This window comes from Rhinoderma darwinii, chromosome 3 (assembly GCF_050947455.1).
Source record: "Rhinoderma darwinii isolate aRhiDar2 chromosome 3, aRhiDar2.hap1, whole genome shotgun sequence".
Lineage (NCBI taxonomy): Eukaryota > Metazoa > Chordata > Amphibia > Anura > Rhinodermatidae > Rhinoderma > Rhinoderma darwinii.
The window spans coordinates 375,955,080-375,976,799 of NC_134689.1; the positions used below are offsets into that span (position 1 = coordinate 375,955,080).

The 21,720-nt window shown below is 46.4% G+C and overlaps 1 protein-coding gene across 1 annotated transcript in view; it reads left to right on the forward strand.

Moving 5' to 3' along the window:
• Window positions 1-1,346: 1,346 nt before the first annotated feature.
• Window positions 1,347-21,720, forward strand: part of RASAL3 (RAS protein activator like 3) — an 83,757-nt gene continuing 63,383 nt past the window's right edge. Inside the window, exon 1 of the mRNA XM_075855392.1 lies at window positions 1,347-1,750. Within this exon, the coding sequence (XP_075711507.1) occupies window positions 1,450-1,750 (301 nt within the window). The 5' untranslated portion in view covers window positions 1,347-1,449. The remainder of the gene's footprint in view (window positions 1,751-21,720) is intronic.

A 21,720-nucleotide genomic window follows, 5' to 3' on the forward strand; every position in this document is an offset into this window, starting at 1 on the left:
GCAGCCCTATACACAGCAAGCTGTGATGCACTGTGTTCTGATAACTTTCTATTATAGCTGGCAGTTATATTTTTCGGAATTTGTGCTGTAGTAGTTCTTCTGCAGTATCGGGCCAAACGGGCAAGCCTTTTCTCCCCATGCACATCATTAAGCCTTGGGCCCTTAACCCTGTCACCGGCTGTCCTTTCTTGGACCAGTTTTGATAGGAACTAACCACTGTATACTAGGAAAACCCCACAAGTCCAGCCGTTTTGGAGATGGAGCTCACAATTTTGCTCTTGTCAAAGTCGCTCAGGTCCTTGACATTTTTCCTTCTTTTGACGCATCAACTTCCAGACTGACTGTTCATATGATGCCTATTATATCGCACTCAATGACAGGCGCCATTGTAACCAGATAATCAATGTTACTCACTTTGCCTGTCAGTGGTTTTAATATTATGCCTGAATGGGAAATGTTTTGCTTCTGCATCGATAACAGGAAATGTTGTCTTCTTTAAAGATGGAGGGTAGGCCCTTAGAATAGTTTTCTCTGATGGGCCTAGTGAACCACAGTCTCACACTGAGCCCCCAGTTCGGTTGCAGGTCTCCCCGATATAAGTTGCTGGAGCCAAAATGATTAGGATTTATTATTGAAAAATGCACAAAAATTACATTATCCTCATGAAACATTGAAAGACATCCATTAAAATCAACAAGTGTCCATTGTTATTATAGGAAGCCTATGGACCTCCAAAACCAAGGACAGAGCTCTTGGTTTTAACTAGCACAAGGAGGTTTTAGTCGGGGCCCCTCGGGACATTTACATTGACTTCTATTTTTAAGCAGTAGGGCAGTAAATTAAAATAGTTCCTGACCGTTATTTCATGATGTCTAACTTTTATTCTGTTGTATTTCTAGGAATCCAAAGTATGATTTCTCACACATCAAGATAAGGCCCTTCCTGTTCTGTGCTTAATAAAGCTTGATTATTTGAGTTTGATTTCTGTGAATTATAGAGCATTTACATATCACCGCAATCTACCTTCCCCTCACCACCTGACTAGACTTTGGTCTGCATATTTTAAGATTTTCGTGACACCGCAGGTTTACTGTTAGCATGAAAAAAGTTTTGCCAAACTTATATTTCCTGTTGTAGAGGTAAGAAGAAAACGAAAGATACAAAAAGACAGAGGGACTGAGTATAGGGGTGTAGACAAGCCAGGGAGCGTAACAGACAGGGTGGTAGGCGAATACGAATAGGTTCAGATAGAAGAAGCAATAAGAACGGAGGAAGTTGCAAAAACAGAGGAAACACCAGAGAAAGAGTGAAGGTGTCTGCAAGACAGAAGGTGGATGCTATTATGAATGCATAGTATGGTGCACAGGAAATAAGTTCTAGAAGTTACTGTGAAAAGTCTACTTTGCAGAAGACCGGAGCAATTCCATTACAGAACACACAATTAGAAGAATGGTGGAACCTTGTGAAGATCCAGAAGTTCTAGGGTCCACCACTCCAGAGCCTTGTCCTCTGGAGTCTTATCAATGGAAAAAGGGACAAAAGCGCAGTATGTGGGACCGAATTCAAGGATGGAAGTCTTCTCGTGTGTCCCAAAACAAGGAATCTCAAAAAAAGCAGATGTATCGGTTTAAGAAGATAAAGCCTTCCAAAGAGTCCAGCACAGGGGGCATTGTACATTATCTGCGTTCAGTGTCGCTGCACCAGAAGGGAAGGAAGAAAGAGGTGGTTGAGCCAGTTGAGGTTTTAGAAGGTAAGCAGAGGATTGTGGGACACACTCTATAAAACATGGCACAATTTTTATCCCTATCCAAGAACAGCTGGGAATTATTATTTTTTTTAGGAGAAATCAAATACTACCATGTCGGAATTTCTGTTTGTGATGACACAATACTTCCCTTTTCTTAAAGGGAAGGTGTCATTAATTTTTTTTTTTTATCATATTGCTTTTAATGTCATATTTTCAAACATTTTATTTAATTGTGTTCTCATGTTTTACTTTTTAATGTTTTCTGACTTTTACTTCTCTATGAGGGCTGCCATTTTTTTTTCATCTCTGTATGTGTCGATTAACGACACATACAGAGATGGAATACGGCGCATAGAAAGCCATCGAGAATGCGAATGGGAGCCGTTCCATTCTCAGTTGCGTGCGCCGTCTGTGTGGGAACGGCGCATGCGCTGCTCCCACACAGACCAAAACGAAGCTCGTTCGTAGAGCAAAATCTGGCTCCATTTTCATGTGGACCGGAAGCCGCTGCCGGACAGTAAGATGGCGGCTTCCGGCCATATGTTCAACGAAGCGCAGGCGCAAGGAAGAAGAGCATAGACCAGCGGCGGCGGCAGCAGGAGCAGGTCATTTATGTTCGTGTATGTTCGTGTGTATCATGTTCGTGTGTATTTTGTTTGTGTATGTTCGTGTGATACTGTTTGCTGAGCCCTGTATCTAATCCTCCTAGCACTGTGCAGTCGCTCAGAAAATGGAGGCACACAGTGTAGGAGGTTTGAAGACATTCAAACCCTTCCTTCTCCTGGCACTAGCCAGAAGAAGGGAGGGGGGATTGTGTGAGGACACTAGAGGAGAGTGTGTCTACCCCAAATTTGCAGCATACATCAATGAGGTTGCTTTACCACAGTGACCATTCTCCAATTTTGGGAACTGCTCCCTCTAGTGGCCACCACATGGAAATGTTATAAATTAAAATCTAATTTATAATATTTCCTGACTTGAGAAAAAATTAAAAAAATCAAAACAATGTGTAATCACTTAAATACTAATTGTTTAACTGAAAAAAAATAAAAAATTCTAGCAACACATTCCCTTTAAAGTATGTCCAAGAACAAGGAGGTGTTTGACCAACTATTGGCTTCAGTGAGACGTGCACCTATGTGTACAATCCTTTGACTGTTGGTCCAGTGCGATCACCAGTCCGTTACTAGGTATGCATAGTTCCCATATATTAGGCTAAACAATTATTTCCAGTATATGTTATAGCAAAACATAAGCAAAACCAACAATAAGGGCACGATATATATATATATATATATATATATATATATATATATATATATATATATACGGTATATATATATATATATATATATATATATAAGTAAGAATAAGAAGTATTATATTAAAAGGCCTTTAGTGTACAAGGAAAATTCAAAAATATGTGAACAGCTTACTTCTTTGTTGCTTGAAGTTATAGGTTTGAATCTTCAGTCTTCCTGTGCCCCCGTGACAAAACCTCCTGTCGTGTGCTACAAGCGTTTAGGCTTGTCATAGGGACACTGAGGATCCACATCTTAAATCACACTATTCAAGCCAATTAGGATGTGGACATTGATGTGGATGGACACTCAGTCACAAAATATAACTCACGCAATGCCCCATGACAACTCTGAATCCTCAGATCACGGGACAGGAAGTGTTTTCATAGAAGCTACAGACATTGGGCTTGAAACGTTAAGTACATAAAATCCTTTAAAGTAAGCTACAGAAGGACTTGTTGTTCCTTCAGGACAACCACTGTCCTTATGCCCTCAAGAAACTGGCATGAATCACTGAAACATATGGGTAATATCTTAAAACTCCAAAAATGTTTATGACTTCTTTTTACAACTTGTTACCTATGACACATAAAAGAAAACAACGTCTTCATAGAAGAACTCATAGCTGCTCTATGAGGAGTACAACCTACAGACTCTTTTAGTGTTGAGGGAAAACTCTTCTTCAGCTTCAGATACTGTGGTTTGAAGAAACGGAAATTTGATCGCTTCCTGCTCTGTCCTCTGTTTGATGTGCACATAACCAGGTCTAGATTTACACTTTTAGTCCAGTTACAAAATATTTATGTTGCCGCATGGTGACCCCACCTCTACTGCCTTATAGCCTCCCGCACACACATAAATATTCTAGGCTTGGCGGGCTGTTTTTGGGAGTCACAATAATGGCTAGCTGCCGTTAGTGTCAGTCATATAGCATGTGCCACCTTAACCCCACCCCTAATTATCCTAGCCACACCTCCAAAAGAAAAACTAGTTATAACTTCAAGACAATCCTGTGCCAATGTCTAGTGACGTAATAACATTAACATAGAATTGCTGATACCATTGCGCTCGCCATACAGACTTTGCTATTGAGTATTGTTTCCCATATGTTTCCTGATTCTTGTATAATTGTTGGATCAAAAAGATTTTTTCTCCACCCAAGACTGAAAATGTATTGGCATTGAGTGATTGTAGGTGCAAATAACAAGGTCAGTGAGGACTAGTAGGTCATAGACCCTCTTTCTACTGCACAACAGGATATAAATAAGCCCACTTCTACCAATGTATGAATGTAGCAGTGCTGAATATTTGTAATTGAACAGGTTCTTTTGTATAAAGTGATAACTTATTGAACTCCTTAAAGGATTGTCCCACTGAAGACCCTTTTCTTAGCCAGAGCACACATCTGTTAGAAAAAGCAGCTATTGCGTGGCAAGCTGTTCAATCTTTTGAAGAGGGTTTGTTTTAAGCCCTAAACTTGCCCAGGGTAACACAGGTGGTACTGCTGTCAGGGGTCCTGGCAAATAAGGGACCCAAACTCACCTGTGGACTGCCACCAACCTATCCACCAGTTGCTGCATGGGATATAGTTGGGAGAAGTTTCACTTTTAAAAAAAGGGCACTATTTTATAGGTAATGGTGGGCAAACCTGGTTTCCAACATGGTGTCCTTCATTTCACATAAGTCTAAATATATAATACCCAATTAGTATTTTGGTCCCCTTACCCTATGTAACATAGTGACATAGTATGTGAGGAAGAAAAATGACAAAAGTCCATTCAGTTCAGTCTATTCTTCTGCATTGTTGATCTAGAGGAAGGCACAGAAAAAAAACACAAGGCATATGCCAATTTTCCACATCTTTCCGACTCCAATATGGCAATCAGAATAAATCCCGGGATCAAAGACACATCTAATGTAATCTAGCACATATGACTTCCAGGAAGACATCCAGGCCCCTTTGAACTCTTTCAGTGAATTCACCATGAGAACTGACTTTAGCAGAGAGTTCCATAGTCTCACTGCTCTTACACCAAAGAATCCCCATCTATGTTTATATAGAAACTTTCTTTCCTCTAAACGTTGAGGATGTCCCCTTATTATAGTTACAGTCCTGGGTATAAATAGATCATGAGAGAGATATCTGCCACACCAGTAGGGAATGTGGACCCACTAGGCCGCTCCGCCGTAGCGAAGAAGCAGCTGGCCAAACTGCAGTCTTTAGAACTAGAGTACCTGTATAGAAGTTCTGTCAGACACATTGTGTAGCAGACACTTTAGCGCAGCAGACGCCTTGGAACACATGACACTTGGCGTGGCAGATGACACTTAGTGTGGCAGATGACACTTGGCACAGAGGATGGACTCGACTCCAATACTAGACTTCGCTCAGGAACAAACTGAATTACTGGATACGGGATACAGGAAACATTATACATGAACACTGGGAATAGGATACAACTAAGGGACCATTTGCTAAACGAACATGGGTAGACACAACAACGCTCAGGCACATGAAGGAGGATAGGATGGATTTAAGTAGGACCGGGTGCACAGGGATAGGATAGGGAAGGTTATAGTGGTGCGCGCTGGCCCTTCAAGAGGTTACCAAGGCGCGCGCCCCCGAGGACTACGCCGACACAAAAGTAAACGATGCTGGCGGCCGCTAGAGGAAGCGGGATAGCGGTGAACGGCGGCCGCAAGCGCTACAGTACCCCCCTTTACGCCCCCTCTTCTTAGGACCAGAACGCAGAAGGAACCTCTTGATGAGCATCAATGTTCTCTTCAGGTTTTCATGATCTCTCCTTAGGACCAAACCCCGTCCAGTCAACCAAGTAGAAGATTTTTCCTCCTACCCTCTTATAGTCCAGAATCTCCTTGACTTCGAAGATGTCAGAAGCACCACTGGTAGAAATTGCAGGGCCAGGGGATTTACTGTAGCATTTCAGGACCACGGGCTTTAGGATGGACACATGAAAGGAGTTGGGAATTTTGAGAGTCAGAGGCAGTCGTAGCTTATATGACACAGGATTGATCTGTTGGAAAACCTCAAAAGGACCAAGAAATCTGGGAGCAAATTTGTAAGCGCGGATTTTCAAAGGAATATTCTTTGATGACAACCAGACTTTGGGTCCGGGGAGAAACTGAGGAGGGCTTTTTCTTTTTCTATCAGCATTTCTCTTCATGCGGTCTACCACCTGTAGGATAGAGGACTTTGTCTGCTGCCAGATATGAAGAAAGTCTGCAAATGAAGAGTTAGCTGCAGGTAATTGACACTGTATATGGCTGTATACAATGAAGAATGGGCAGGAAACAGTATATTCACTCGTGTGGTTAGTGTAGGCAGGGCCACCATCAGGGGGGTATTACTGGTACTCCCGTCAGGGGCCCGGCCACATGGATGAAGAAAAGGGGCCCGCCGGGCTGCCGTTGCCCCCCCCCTCGCAACGCTCATGGCCCCCCCCCCTCGCAACGCTCGTGCCCCGCCCTTACTAATGCCCGCGGCACCCCCCTAGCAACGCTCGCAGCACCCCCCTAGCAACGCCCGCGGCACCACCCTAGCAACGCTCGCGGCACCCCCTGCATACCTGTTGTAGCTTCACTGGAAGGGAAAGATGCAGCATGTGCTGAAGCTCCGTGTGGAGATCCCGCCCCCCAGCTCCTCTACACTGCCGAACGGACCTGCAGACTGGTGAGTATTTTCCCCTATCCATCCTGCTTCCCATTCCCCTGACCCCGTTTGTAGTATGTATAAAGTTGATTAAAATGTTTTTTGGCGCAGTTTTGCCACGATTATATAAAAATCGCTGCAAAACCGCGTGATTTGTGCCGCAATTACGAAAATTGCATAAAAAAAGGATACAAGACATGAAAAGTGCTGTTAGGCTATATTCTCAGTGCGGTCAAATCACGTTTTTGCCGCGATTTTGCAAAAATTTTGGCAAAAAATGGGATTCCACCGCACTGTGTAACTAGACTAAGGCCTTATTCAGACGGCCGCGTTCGGTCCGTGACATACGGAGCGTGTATTGGCCGTATTTCCCAGGCCGACCACATTCATGGAGCCGGACTCCTAGCATCATGTTTATCAGTGTTGCTGGGAGTCCTTGCCTCTCCGCTGGTATACTGTCCCATACGGTAATGATGCTTTCAGTACGGGACCGGGGACAGTATTCCGACGGGAAGGGCGGGACTGTGATCATAGATAATTGTGATGCTAGAAACCCGGCTCCCTGAGCTGTGGTCGGTCCGGGAAATATGGCCGATACATGCTCCGTATTTCACAAACCGAACATGGATGTCTGAATAAGGCCACTTACTTGTCTCCTATTTTTGGTGCGGATTGCGCACTGAAAATTCACTACAAATTACAATATAAGGCCTTATTCACACGAACGTGTTATACGTCCGTGCTACTAGCGTGATTTTCACGGGCGTCGCACGGACCTATGTTAGTGAATGGGGCCATTCAGACTGTCAGTGAATTTCACGCAGCGTATGTGCGCTGTGTAAAAATCACGACATGTCCTATACTCGCCCGTGTTTCACGCAGCACGCACCTATTGAAGTCATTGGGTGCGTGCAAATCGCGCACAGCACACGGAAGCACTTCCGGGTGACACGCGTGATTCGCGCTACAGTAGGTAAAGAAGTGAAGGGAAATATAAAAGCCCCTCCTTCTTTACTGTGTTGTAACATCAAAACAGAATGTCATAATGATGCCGGCTGCGTGAAAATCATGCAGCCACGCACCATATACTGATGCCACACCGAACTTTTGCTCGCGCAAAACGCAGCGTTTTTTGCGCGTGCAAAACGGACACATTCGTGTGAATAAGGCCTAAGGCGATATTCAGACCAACGTGTGTGAAATCAGACGTGAAGAACGGCCGACTTGCAGCCGTGCGGGACCCGTTTTCACAGACTTGAGTTTATTGAGGGATCCGTGAAAACGCACAAAAATAGGACATGTCCTATTTTTTTACAGGCCCTTCACACGGTCTGTTAGAACAACGACCATATGAATAACCCCATAGAAATACACGCAGACGTGTGACGGCCATTAAAAAAAACGTCCTTCACATGGACGATTAACACGTTAGTCTGAATAAGCCCCAACTCATGTGAATGGGGTTTGTCAGAACGTCACGCACGTGCAGCATTTCACCCCACAAATAATTTTTTTTCAGCTTCCCAGTACAATAAATGGTGTCATGAAAAATGACAACTTGTCCCGCAAAAAACAAGCCCTCAAGTAAATAAAATGATAGCTTTTGGAAGGTGGAGAGGAAAAAACAAAAGTTAAAATCCAAAAAATGGCTGAGAAGGGAAGGGGTTAAATAAGCTGCATGCCTATTAGGCTCTGTTCACACAATTCGCAAAAACAGTCTGAAAATACGGAGATATTCAAGCGAAAACAGCTCCTGATTTTCAGGAGTTTTTTAAGCAAACTCGTTTTTTTCGCGGTGTTTTTTACGGCCGTTTTTGGAGCTGTTTTTCTATAGAGTCAATGAAAAACGGCTCCAGAAACGTCTGAAGAAATGACCTGCACTTCTTTTTCGCGGCCGTTTTTTTTACGCGGCCGTTGTAAAAAGAACGGCCCATCGGAACACAACGCCGTTTTTTTCTCATTGAAATCAATGGGCAGATGTTTGGAGGCGTTCTGCTTCTGATATTTCAGACGTTTGCGGCCAGAAAAACGGCAGAAAATAAGCTGTGTGAACATACCCTAATGTTGTAGAATTGTAACGTATTTCATCCTTTACAATGTAAAGGGTTAATTTGCTGTAAATCCCCAGCAAATTCTGTAACGCACACATTGAGGAATTTGGTGCACAAAATCCGTATCAAAACCGCAGGTAATTCCGCAGGTAAAATCTGCACCTAATAGTGCATTTTTTTTATACGTTTTTAGGTGCGGTTTTTACTTTTTGATGCGGAAATAGGTGCAGGTTTTATGCTGCAGATTTTTTTATTATTTTTTAAACTAGTCAGAAACAATTCGCAAGCGGAAACGCAAGATAAAGTGACATGTATCATATTTTCAAATACGCACCGCAGGTCAGTTTTTGTGCAGAAAATGCGACATGTAGATGAGATTTCTTGATCTCATTTACTTTGCTGGTACTGTATTACACTGCGGATTTGCCGCACGAAAATACCCGCGACAAATTTGCACGTAATAAGTATCATGTGCATTTGGCTTAACAGAGATTTTTTTTAACTCCCACTAAGGCCCCGTTCACAAGGCCCCGTTGGATTTGATACGGATTCCGATGACATGCCGATGATTCTGCATCCCATGCATATGAGGTTTCCGCAACCAAGTTCACATGCTGTGAAAAATTTTCCACGTGTATTTTTGTCCGCACCATGAAAAGAAATCCGCCACCGCAATAAGTAGCATGCGACTTATATTACATGGAAAAGCCGAGGATGAGCAACTTTGAATGACAATGGGACTTAGGCCTTGTTCACACAGCTTTTTGCAGGCAGAAACATCTGCCTTGAAATTCCTTCAGGCTTTCTCTGCCTCCCATTGATGTCAATGGGAGGTCAGAGACGGAAATGCCTGAAGAAAGAGCATATCGCTTCTTTCTCTCGCGGGAAAAAAACGCCTTCGCCTCCTGTTGAAATCAATAGGAGGCGATTTCGGACGTTTTTTGCCGCGGATTCCGCTGAAAAAAATGTGGCAAAAAACTATGTGTGAACAGGGCCTTATTCTCGTGCGGCTCTGCTACACGCTTGTAGCATCTGCGCCAGGAATCAAAGGGAAAGCCTCCGATTTTTGCTGTGGAAAAACACATTCAACTTTAATGGCAACGTAAGAGCGGAGCATTAGTTCTCCCTACATCCTCACAAGTGCCTCCCCCTCCCTTCCCCCTTCACATCGTGTTGTTGCCCTAAGTTTATCGTGTAGTCAGGAAATCTCCTACCTTACAGTATAAACAACGTAAACGATAATTCACAGGGCTCCATTATGTCCTTTTAGCCTCCGTCGGGCTTGTAGACGTCGGTTTACTTTATTTTTGAAGGATGAAATGGCGTAGTAGACTTTGTTATTCCGGAGTCCCCAGGCAGCATCACGAGTGCTCTACCCGTGGACTTTGTCCCTGGGAAAGCTCCTGACATCACTGTCCATCTATGTAAATTGACATCAGAGGTCTCTAGGGCCGGAATCCCTGGCCAGAGCATTGTCGACGCTCCGGCCGTGTACTCAGGCTTTGCAAAGCTTCGGACGTCACTTTACGTATATGGACATCAGGAACAGCGCCAGACTCCCTGGGCAGAGCGCTAGTAGAAGGCTCCAGCTCTGTTCATAGGCAGTGACTTCAGGAGTTTCCCCTGGGCCGTTCCCCAGGCGACGTATTCCACTGTATGCCATACAGTCGGATACGTTTTAGCTAAATAGATCAAAATCTGGAGCATTAACCGGTCACTGCCTGCTCCATGGTCTCCTTCACTGTAATTGACATCGGCACCAAAATCAGTTAATGCGTATAACGTACAAACGTGAGTGCCACAATTTCCGTTGCCCACCCCCGGTAATGGAGGGGGGGGGGCCCAGACATCTTGGCTGTATGGGGCCCAGAAATTCCTGATGGCGGCCCTGAGTGTAGGAGAACTCGGCCCAAGGAAGGAGCTGCATCTAGTTGTCGTGTTGAACAGAAATAAAATTACGGAGATAATTTTCCAGTATTTGATGAATCCTTTCAACTTGGCTGTTAGGTTGTGGGTGATAAGCAGAAGAAAAGTCCAATTTCACATCAAGAAGCTTACAGAGGGCATTCCAGAATTTAGAAGTAAATTGCACACCCCGATCAGACACGATATGGAGGGGCAGTCCGTGCAGACGAACGAAATGCTGTATAAATAAATTTGCCAGACGAGGAGCAAAGGGAAGACCAGTTACTGGGATGAAATGTGCCATCTTAGAGAAGCGATCCACCACGACCCAGACAGTAGTGTTACCTGCAGAAGGAAGAAGGTCAGTGATAAAATCCATGACTATGTGTTGCTAAGGTGCATCAGAAACGGGCAGAGGTTGGAGCAGACCAGCAGGCTTGGAATGAGAAGATTTGTCTCGGGCGCAATTGGTACAAGAAGAAGCATAGTCCAGAACATCTCTAGGCAGCGTAGGCCACAAGTAATGACGAGATAAAAAGTCCCGTGACTTACGGACACCAGAGTGCCCAGTCAGTTTGAAATTGTGTCCCCAGAGGAGAATTCTCTTCCTGTTTGCAGGACGAACAAAAGTCTTTCCAGAGGAAATGTCTCTAATTTGCAGGGGGTTAATGGCAATAATCCTGAAAGGATCTATGATATATTGGGGAGCCTCCTCAGAGTCATCCGTCTCAAATGAGCAGGATAGGGCATCGGCCCTCACATTTTTATTTGCAGGGCGGATGTGGAGCAGGAACTGGAATTGGGCGAAAAACAATGACCATCTGGCTTGGTGAGGATTTAATAGTTGCGCAGACTGTAGGTACATGAGATTCTTGTGGTCCGTATAGATCATGGGCCTCAAGCACGCATGCGGCCCCTGATGCTGTCATCTGTGGTCCGAGGGGCACCGCAGCTCCCTCAGGAGAGGAGAGGGCAGGCCGAAGGAGAGGTGCCCCAGCAAATGACGAAGCCCCTGACATCAATGTCCATTGTTCATATATGGACAGTGATGTCAGGGGCTTCCCCAGAGACAGAATCCCAGAGCAGAGCTTATATTAGCACAGAGATGGAGTCCCAGGCAGATCGCTAGTAGTGCTCTGCCCGGGACTCCGGCTCTGGGGTTGCCCATGGCATCACTGTCCATATATGGACAGTGATGTCAGGAGCAGAGCTGGAGTCCGGCTCTGGGGTTGCCCCTGACATCACTGTTCATATAGAGGTTCGTATATGGACAGTAATGTCGGGGGCTTCCCCAGAGTTCCGGAGCAGAGCCTATACTAGTGCTGTGCTTTGGGACTCCGCCTCTGGGGTTGCCCCTGACATCACATTCCGATCTAGTACGATCCCATGACGTCACTGTCTATACCAAACGCCGCCAACTGAGCAGCCAGACTGCATTTAGTGACATTTAAACTGGATTGTTAAAATAAGCACTTGGAGTAAACTCGCAAATATCCATTTAGTTTAAACCTCTATTATTATAGTAATGTAGTATTATCATAGTAATGTAGTATTGTTATAATAATGTAAGATTATTATTGTAATGAAGTTTTGGTATAGTAATGAAAGATTGTCATAGTAGTTCAAATAACTAATTGATTAATAATAATTTTGCATTGTATCAAATTTAAAAGTAATGCGGCCCGTCAACTTCAGATTTTTTCAATGTGCAACACATTTACCCAGCTGAGTTTGTGACCCCTGGTATAGATGATGATGGGGTGAATAGCGCCCTTCAGCAGATGTCTCCATTCCTCCAAGGCCAACTTGATGGCCAGTAACTCCCAATCTCCAATGGAGCAGTTGCGCTCTACAAGAGCAAACAATTTGGAGAAGAAGCCACAAATCACTGCCTTACCGTTGGAGTTTCTTTGAAACAGAAGTGCTCCAGCACAAATGGAAGAAGCATCAACATCTAGATACAACTGTCGAGACACTTCAGGATGGTGAAGAACTGAGGCTAAAGTGAAGGTGCTCTTGAGGCTGGTAAATGCCGACTGCCTCCAGAGTCCAAACCTTGGAGCTCACACCCTTCTTAGTGTAGCCCAGGAAGGGCGGAGAGTTCCTCTCGAACATGCACTTTTCGAATTTTGTGTATAGGCGATTCCTCCTTACCCGCAACAGGACTTGGCAAACATGCTTCCGGTGCATGGTCAGATCTGGTGAGTAGATCAGGATGTCATCCAAATATACCACCACAAAGACATACAGAAGATCCCGGAAGAGGCCACTCACAAATTACTGAAATACAGCTGGAGCGTTACAGAGACAAAGGGGCATCACGAGATAATCATAGTGACCGTCTCCGGTGTTGAATGCGGTCTACCATTCATCACCTTGACGGATCCAGATCAGGTTATAAGCCCTGCGTAGATCCAGCTTTGTAAAAATCTCGGGTCCACGAATTCGATCGAGGGGCTCTGAGATTAGCGGCAAAGGGTACTTGTTTTTGATTGTGATTTGGTTTCAACCGCGGTAATCGATACATGGTAGAAGTGATCCATCTTTTTTCTTAACGAAGAAAAATCCGGCTCTGGCTGGAGAAGAAGATTTAAGGATGAACACCCTCTCAAGGTTCTCCTTGTCATAAGCCGATATGGCCTGGGTTTCTGGCAAGGATAGAAGATAGACCCATCCATGAGGTGGGTGAGACGTCAGGGAGCAGATCAATAAGACAATCGTAGGGACGATGGTGAGGAAGAACTTGTGCCTCCTTTCTGCTAAAGACGTCTGCAAAGCTGGAATAATTTGTGGTTAGTCCAGAAAGTGACTAAGGCAGTGGAGGCAGAACAGGACGAACCTGTGGCAGGCAGCAGTGAGGACTCTTGGATCCCCATTGGAGGACCTCTCCAGAACTCCAGTCGAGAACTGGAGCATGTAGACAAAGCCAAGCCATGCCCAACAGAATAGGGTTGATAGCTTTTGGCAAGATGAAGAAAGCAATCTGTTCCGAGTGGAGGATTTAGACTTGTAGTATCAGCTGTTTAGTGATGGACAAAATAGGATCAGGCAGAGGTTGCCCATTCACAGAGGCGACTGCCAGGAGTCTCTCCAGAAGAACCATGGCCAGATGGAGACGATCTACTTTGTCCTGCCGAATAAATTTTGCAGCAGCTCCGGAGTCCAGATAAGCAGAGACGGTGTTTGGATTTCTCACCAGAGACAATGGTTACTGGAATGGATAATTTGGGAGAGGATTTGGCATCGTTCTACCTAGGGTTGTCTATCCAACCGACCATAGGTGGTGGAGTTTCCTGGCGTCTGTGGACATTGACGCACAAAATGGCCTTTGTGGCCACAATACAGACACAGTCCTGAAGAGCGTCTGCGCTGTTTCTCCTGATCGGACAATTTGAGTCTGTCCACCTGCCTGGGCTCTTCAAGTGGAATAACTGAAGAAGTCAGTGGGGGTCTCTGGAACTTGGGTGCCAGTCTAGGACTTTCTCTCCCGGCGTACATGAATCCTCGGCATGTTCCTGGATTCTCATGTCGACCTGGGTTGCCAACAGTATTAGTGCATCCAAGGTAGCAGGAATTTCTCAAGCCGCCACTTCATCCTTTATATGAGAGGACAGGCCCTGCCAGAAAGTTGGCACTAAGGCCTCATTATTCCAAGCTAGCTCCACTGCCAGCGTACAGAAGGAGATGGTGTACTCCCCAACAGTTGCTTCCCCTTGATTGAGGGTCAGCAGTGAGGCAGCGGCAGAAGATGTTCGACCCGGTTCCTCAAACACAGTACGGAAAGTCTCTAGAAACAGTGGCAGATCAGAGAATTACGGGCCCTCTCGTTCCAAGATGGTGTTCGCATATGCCAGTGCTTTGCCGGAGAGGAATAATAAGAGGGAAAGTGGTGAGCACATAACCTGAAGTGGATGATACACTGATTAAACCGCTACAAGTCTTAGGATCCGCGTCGTAACGAAGGGGTAGAGGCAACGAAATTGCAGACCCAAGGCAGGCAGGAGGGATAGCAGGTGGCGAAGCAGCAGGAACAGCCAGAGGAGGTACAGGAGGTTGATCCAAACAGGTAATTATGGAGTTTACCGCCTGTAGTAGTTGATCCTGGAGTGCCCGGACGTCACGCATGTCTGTTTGCACTATTTGGACTGTGGTCTTGGGTTGACCAGCAAGATCCATGGCCTGAGCATACTGTCACGCCAGTGGGGTATGTGGACCCACTAGGCTGCTCCGCCGTAGCGGAGTAGCAGCTGGCCAAACTACAGTCAATGAAAGTCTTTATGTAATATCCTTGACAGTCGGGACTACCCATCTACCCCGACGACCGCAGCCATGGACTTGTGAGCACTGGTCCGCAAGTCCTCCCCAGGAGACACCAGGTCTCACTTCCACTCCACCCTGCTGTGTCCCATCCCCACACGCTCTGCTGTGTCCCCATCAGCACACACACGCTCGCCCCCGGCCTTAAAGTGCCATTGCGTGTACATGTTAAACATCACTAATTAGCCCATGATCACCTAGGACTTACGTAGGGCCCTGCCCTTTTGCTCATTGCCTGAGTTTTGTTTGCATTTCTCTGTTAGTCTTGCAAATGGTCCCTTAGATGTATCCTGTTCCCTGTGTTCCCGTGCCCTGTTACCTTTATCCCGTGCTGTATTTGTTCCTGTGCCATCTCTAGTGTTGGCGTCGTCTTGTGCCGTCTACTACACTGCTGATTAAACCACGTCTGGTGTCATCTGCCACGTTTTGCATCACCTGCTGCCAAGGTCCCATCTGTGCCGTTGCTACTGTCTGGACTATAACATGTACCCTTGTGCTGGACTTTGTCTATAGTTGGTACACTGTTGTTAGGCCAGCTGCTACCCCGCTACGACGGTGCGGCCTAGTGGGTCCACATACCCACAGATCGTGACAGTACGCTCAGGCCATGGACCCTGCTGGTCGACCCAAGACCACGACGATGAGGAGCCATGCGGGCAGAGATGCTTGCCCTCTGACAGGACTCCTCCAGGCGGTGAGCATTATTGCGCATTGGATGGATATGCAAAATGCAACCCTCCCAACACCTGCTCCTATTGTTCCTGCTGCTCCTCCTACTACACCTCCTGGCAGTACAGATTCACTATTCTCTCTGCCACTGCCTCCCCGTTACGACAGAGATGCGAAGACCTGCAGGGGATTTCTGATCCAGTGTCAGATCCACTTCAGCCTACATGCCAGTGCATTTCCAGCTGATGGCGTAAGGATCACATTCATAGTTTCTCTCCTTACTGACAAGGTCTTGGCATGGGCGAACCCCATCTGGTAACGTCAGGGAGCGTAGACCCATGACCCACAGTGTTTCATACGGACTTTCCGCACTGTATTTGAGGAACTTGGTAGAGTTTCTTCAGTCGCTGCATCCCTGCTGACCCTTCTCCAAAGAGATACCTCCATGGGCGAGTACGCCATTCAGTTCCGTAACCTGACGGCAAAGCTGATCTGGGACAACAAAGCCTTAGTGGCTACATATTGGTCTTTCCTCCGATAGCAAAGACGAGCTTGCCGCTCGAGGCCTACCCTCTACCCTAGATGACCTCATCCTTCTAGCCACCTGGATTGACATGAGGATCCAGGAACGGTCCCAAGAGATTCACCGGATTAGGAGATTGCCCAGGTTGGCTCCTACATTCCAGCAAGCCCTGCTGCCCTCATCAGCTGTCCAATCAGAGGAGTCTATGCAAGTAGACCATCTCCAGTTGTCTGTCCAGGAGAAACAGCGCAGACGCACTTTAGGACTCTGTCTGTATTGCGGCCTCGGAGGCCATTTTGTGCATCTGTGTCCCCAAAAGCCTAAAAAACTCCAGAGCATAGGATTGGTTGGAGAGACAACCCTAGAAAGAAAAGGACTAAATAATAAACTCTCTCCCAAATTGTCCATTCCCGTGACCATAGTGGCCGGTGAGAAGACGCACAGGGTCTCTGCCTACCTGGACTCCGGGTCCACAGCAAACTTCATCCAACAGGACTTAGTGGATCAGCTCCAGTTGCCAATGGTTCCCTTGGAGATACCCCTGGATGATGCTCGGTGAATGGACTTCCTTTGCCCGACCCCATCGTGTCCGAGACTAAGCCACTGAAGCTCCAAGTATAAGCGCGCAGATTACGTTCCTTATTTTGTTTAAAGCCATCAATCCGGTGTTGCTGGGTCTGCCCTGACTCCGGCTTCATGCTCCAGTCCTGGACTGGAATTCCGGAGAAGTTCTACAATGGGGCTCCAAATATCTCCACCGCTGCTTGCTACAGGCTCGTCTTGTTCTGCCTCCTGTGTTTCAGTCATTGACAGGACTACCTCATTTTGCGCAGTTTGCAGACTTCTTTGGCAAGAAGGAGGCTGAGATGCTTCCCCCACACCAGGCGTACGACTGCCCGATTGAACTGGTTCCTGATGCCTCACACCCCCGTGGGCGCATATACCCCCTCTCCTTGCCATGGACTTAGTCCATGTCAGCCTATATCAAGGAGAATCTGCAGAGGGGTTTCATACGAAAATCCTCCTCCCTGGCCGGTGCCGGATTCTTTTTTGTAAAGAAAAAAGACGGATCTCTTCGACCCTGCATTGACTACCGTGGTCTCAACGATATCACGGTCAAAAACAAATACCCTTTGCCACTGATCTCGGAATTATTTGATCGCATATGAGGAGCCAAGATCTTCTCTAAACTAGACTTGTGTGGGGCCTACAACCTAATCCGAATACGTCAAGGTGACGAGTGGAAGACGGCATTTAACACTCGAGACGGGCACTATGAATAGCTGGTGATGCCCTTCGGCCTTTGTAATGCTCCGCTGTCTTCCAAGAATTTGTCAATGATACCTTCCGAGACCTCCTCTATGTCTGCGTTGTAGTCTATCTTGATAAAAAGTTGGAGAAATTTACTTTTTAAAAAGATTCTTTGCCCTTCCTGGGATCAGGGTCTCAAGATGGATCCTGAGAAAGTAAAGTCCGTTCTGAAGTGGCCACGTCCTCAGGGCCTGCGGGCCATACAGCTTTTTTTGGCATTCGCTAACTTCTACCAGCAATTGATCCCAAATTTCTCTTCACTGACGGCCCCCATCTCTATCCTTACTAAAAAAGGTATGAATGCCAAGGTGTGGACTCCAGAGGCAGAATCAGCATTTACTAGCCTCAAGAAAGCCTTCACTTCAGCCACGATCCTCCATCATCCTGACGTGTCTCGGTAGTTCTCTTTGGAGGTCGACGCTTCTTCTGTTGGTGCAGGTGCACTTCTTTTCCAGAGGAGCTCCAAAGTAAAGGCAGTAGTATGTGGCTACTACTCAAGACTTTGTTCCCTGGCAGAGCGCAACTGCTCTATTGGGGATCGGGAGCTACTAGCCATCAAATTGGCTCTGGAGGAGGGGAGACATCTGCTAGAGGGCGCAGCTCACCCCATACTGATATACACCGACCACAAGAACCTCACCTATCTCCAGTCGGCTCAACGGCTAAACCCTTGTCAAGCCAGGTGGTCGCTGTTCTTCACTCATTTCCAATTTGTGCTCCACTACAGTCCCGCAGAGAAAAATGTTAGGGCCGATGCCCTGTCCAGGTCATTTGAAACGGAGGACACAGTGGAGTCCTCTCAAAGTGTCACAGCATTGTCACTGCCAATCCTTTGCAAATTAGAGACATCCCTCAGGGGAGGACTTTTGATCGGTTGGCAGACAGGAGAAGAATTCTCCGCTGGGGACACAGCTCTAAACTGGCTGGGCACGATGGTGTTCGTAAGGCCTGATTACTCGTCATTTCTGGTGGCCCATGCTACCCAACGATGTTGTGGACTTTGTCTCTTCCTGCACTGTGTGTGCTTCTAACAAAGTTGCTCCTTCCAAACCTGCCAGCCTACTCTAACCTCTGGCCGTACCTAATGCCCCCTGCCAGCACATTGCGATGGACTTTGTCACAGACCTTCCTCCCTCAGCAGGATGCAACACTGTCTGGGTGGTGGTGGACCGGTTCTTGAAGATGGCACATTTTATCCCGCTAACCGGCTTTCCTTCTGCTCCTCGACTGGCCGATCTCTTTATTCAACACATCTTCCGCTTGCATGGCTTGCCCCTTCACATCATGTCCAATCAGGGGGGTTCAATTCACCTAAAAATTCAGGAGAGCCCTCTGCAAACTCCTGGATGTGAGATTGGACTTTTCTTCAGCCTACCACCCTCAATCCAATGGTTGAGAGGATTAACCAGATCATGAAGAATTATCTCTGCCACTTCAACTCCATGCGACATGATGACTGGGTACAGCTTCTTCCATGGGCCAAATTCTCGTATAACAACCACACAAGTGAATCCACCACTTCCACACAATTCTACATTGTGTACGGTCGACATCCAGGAATCCCTCTTCCTGTGTCAGCCACATCTCAGGTACCCGCAGCTGACTCTGCATTTGGGGACTTTCTGCAAATCTGGCAGACCCAGCCCTCTATTCTGCTGGCAGTTTATCGCATTAAGCGAAAGGCGGATAGTAGAAGAAGAGAGCCACCCCAGTATCTTCCGGGTACCAAAGTCTGGCTGTCTTCAAGGAATATCCGTCTGAAGGTGCCTTCATACAAATTTGCTCCCAGGTTCCTCGGACCTTTTGAGATCCTGCAACAGATTAACCCTGTCTCCTACAAGCTTCGGTTGCCTCCTACCCTCAGAATCCCCAACTCCTTTCATGTGTCCCTCCTGAAGGCTGTGCTCCTGAACTGCTACACTAAAACCCCTAGCCCTGCAGTTGCTCCCAGCGGTTTATCCAATGTTTTTGAGGTAAAGGAGATCCTGGACTTCAAGAAAGTAGAAGCAAGAACTTTTGAGTTTGTGGATTGGAATGGGTTTGGTCCAGAGGAGAGGTCCTGGGAGCCAAAACAGAACCTCAATGCCCCTACCCTTATGAAGAAGTTCCTCTCTCGCTCTGGCCCCAAGATGAGGGGGCGTAAGAGGGGGGATACTGTAACATCCACGGGCATGGACCGTCTGGACTACTCACCGCCGACAGCCGCAGCCATGGACTTGCGCTGGTCCGCATCTCCTCCCCAGGGGACGCCAGCGTTAACTTCCGCTCCACTCTGCTGTGTCCCGTAGGGGGCATGCACACGCTCGCGCCCAACCTTAAAGGGCCAGTGTGCGCACATGTTAAACATTACTAATTAGCCCATGATCACCCTGGACTTAAAGGGAATGTGTTGCCAGAAAAACATGTTTTTTTTTTAAAAATTAAACATTTAGTGTGTGGGTGATTAAACATTGTTCACATTTTTTTTATTTTTTTCGCGAGTCAGGAAATATTATAAATTATTTCTAATTTATAATACTACCCATTTTTGGTCACTAGATGGAGCTAGTTCCCAAAATTGCAGCATTGCAACATTGGGTTAAAAGCCCTCGCTCTAGTGAGCTCTCAGCATCCCCCCCTCCTTTATCCTGGCTAGTGCCGGGATAAACGAGGGGTTTGAAAGGTTTAACCTCCTACACTGTGTGTCGCCATTTTTTGAGGTAACCCACAGTGTAGTAGGTTTACATACAGTAGTAAACACACACAAACACTAACATACATTGAAATCTCTTACCTGCTCCTGCCGCCGCGGCTCCCTCCGGCCCGTCCGCTCCGTTTGCTGCCGCTGTTCCATGTGCACAAGTCCGGAAGCCGCGACCGGAAGTAGTAATATTACTGTCCGGCCGCGACTTCCGGTCCACAGGAAAATGGCGCCGGACGGCGCCAATTTCGAATAGGACTGTGTGGGAGCGGCGCATGCGCAGTTCCCACACAGACGCCGTACACGGCAGTCAATGGGACGGGAGCCGTTTGCAGTCCCTATGGGACTGTGGCTGCCGTATTCCATGTCTGTGTGTGTCGTTAATCGACACACACAGAAATGGAACAAAAAATGGCAGCCCCCATAGGGAAGAAAAAGTGTAAAAATAAGAAACAGTAAAACACAAACACACAAATGAATATAAACGTTTTTATTAAAGCACTAACATCTTTAACATATAAAAAAATTATTTGTGATGACACTGTTCCTTTAAGTACGGTCCTGCCATTTTGCTCATTGCCTGAGCGTTGTTTGCATTCCTCTGTTAGTCTTGCAAATGGTCCCTTAGCTGTATCCTGTTCCTTGTGTTCCCGTGCCCTGCTAATAATAATAATAATAATAATAATCTTTATTTATATAGCGCCAACATATTACGCAGCACTTTACAATTTAGAGGGAACATGAAACAAACAATATCAGACATTACATAGTGACAAAGTTCATTTACAATTCAAATTTAGGGAGTGTGAGGACCCTGCTCGCAAGAGCTTACAATCTATGAGGAAATAAGGGAGACACAAAGTGTAACAGTGTTTGTTTTGTACAATGGTCCGGCCATTTTTATACACATGGGGTGGTAACATAAAGCTGCATGAGCCGGTCACCAGCCAGTATCTGTGTATGATGGACATGAAGAGAAGGAGTGTGAGGGAATCTTATTCTGATGACTAATCTAAAAGGAGGGCCATGGAAAGGAGTCAGATTAGGGAATGTTATAGGCCTGTCTAAATAGATGTGTTTTCAAGGCACTTTTAAAACTGTGGATATTGGGAATTAATCTGATTGTCTGGGGTAGCGCATTCCAGAGGACGGATGCAGCAAGAGAGAAATCTTGGAGACGGGAGCGGGAGGTTCGGATTATGGAGTACTTTAATCTAAGGTCGTTGTCAGAACGTAGAGCCCGAGTAGGGTGGTAGACAGAGATGAGGGAGGAGATGTAAGGAGGTGCAGCACTGTGGAGAGCTTTGTGGGTGAGAGTAAAAAGTTTGAATTTTATTCTGAAGGGGATGGGCAGCCAGTGCAGTTACTGGCACAGATTAGAGGCGTTGGTGTAGCGGTTGGTCATAAAGATGAGCCTGGCTGCTGCATTGAGGATAGATTGGAGAGGGGAGAGTTTGGTGAGGGGAAGACCGACTAGTAATGAGTTACAGTAGTCAAGATGAGAGTGAATCAGAGCAACAATGAGAGTTTTGGCAGTTTCCTCCAT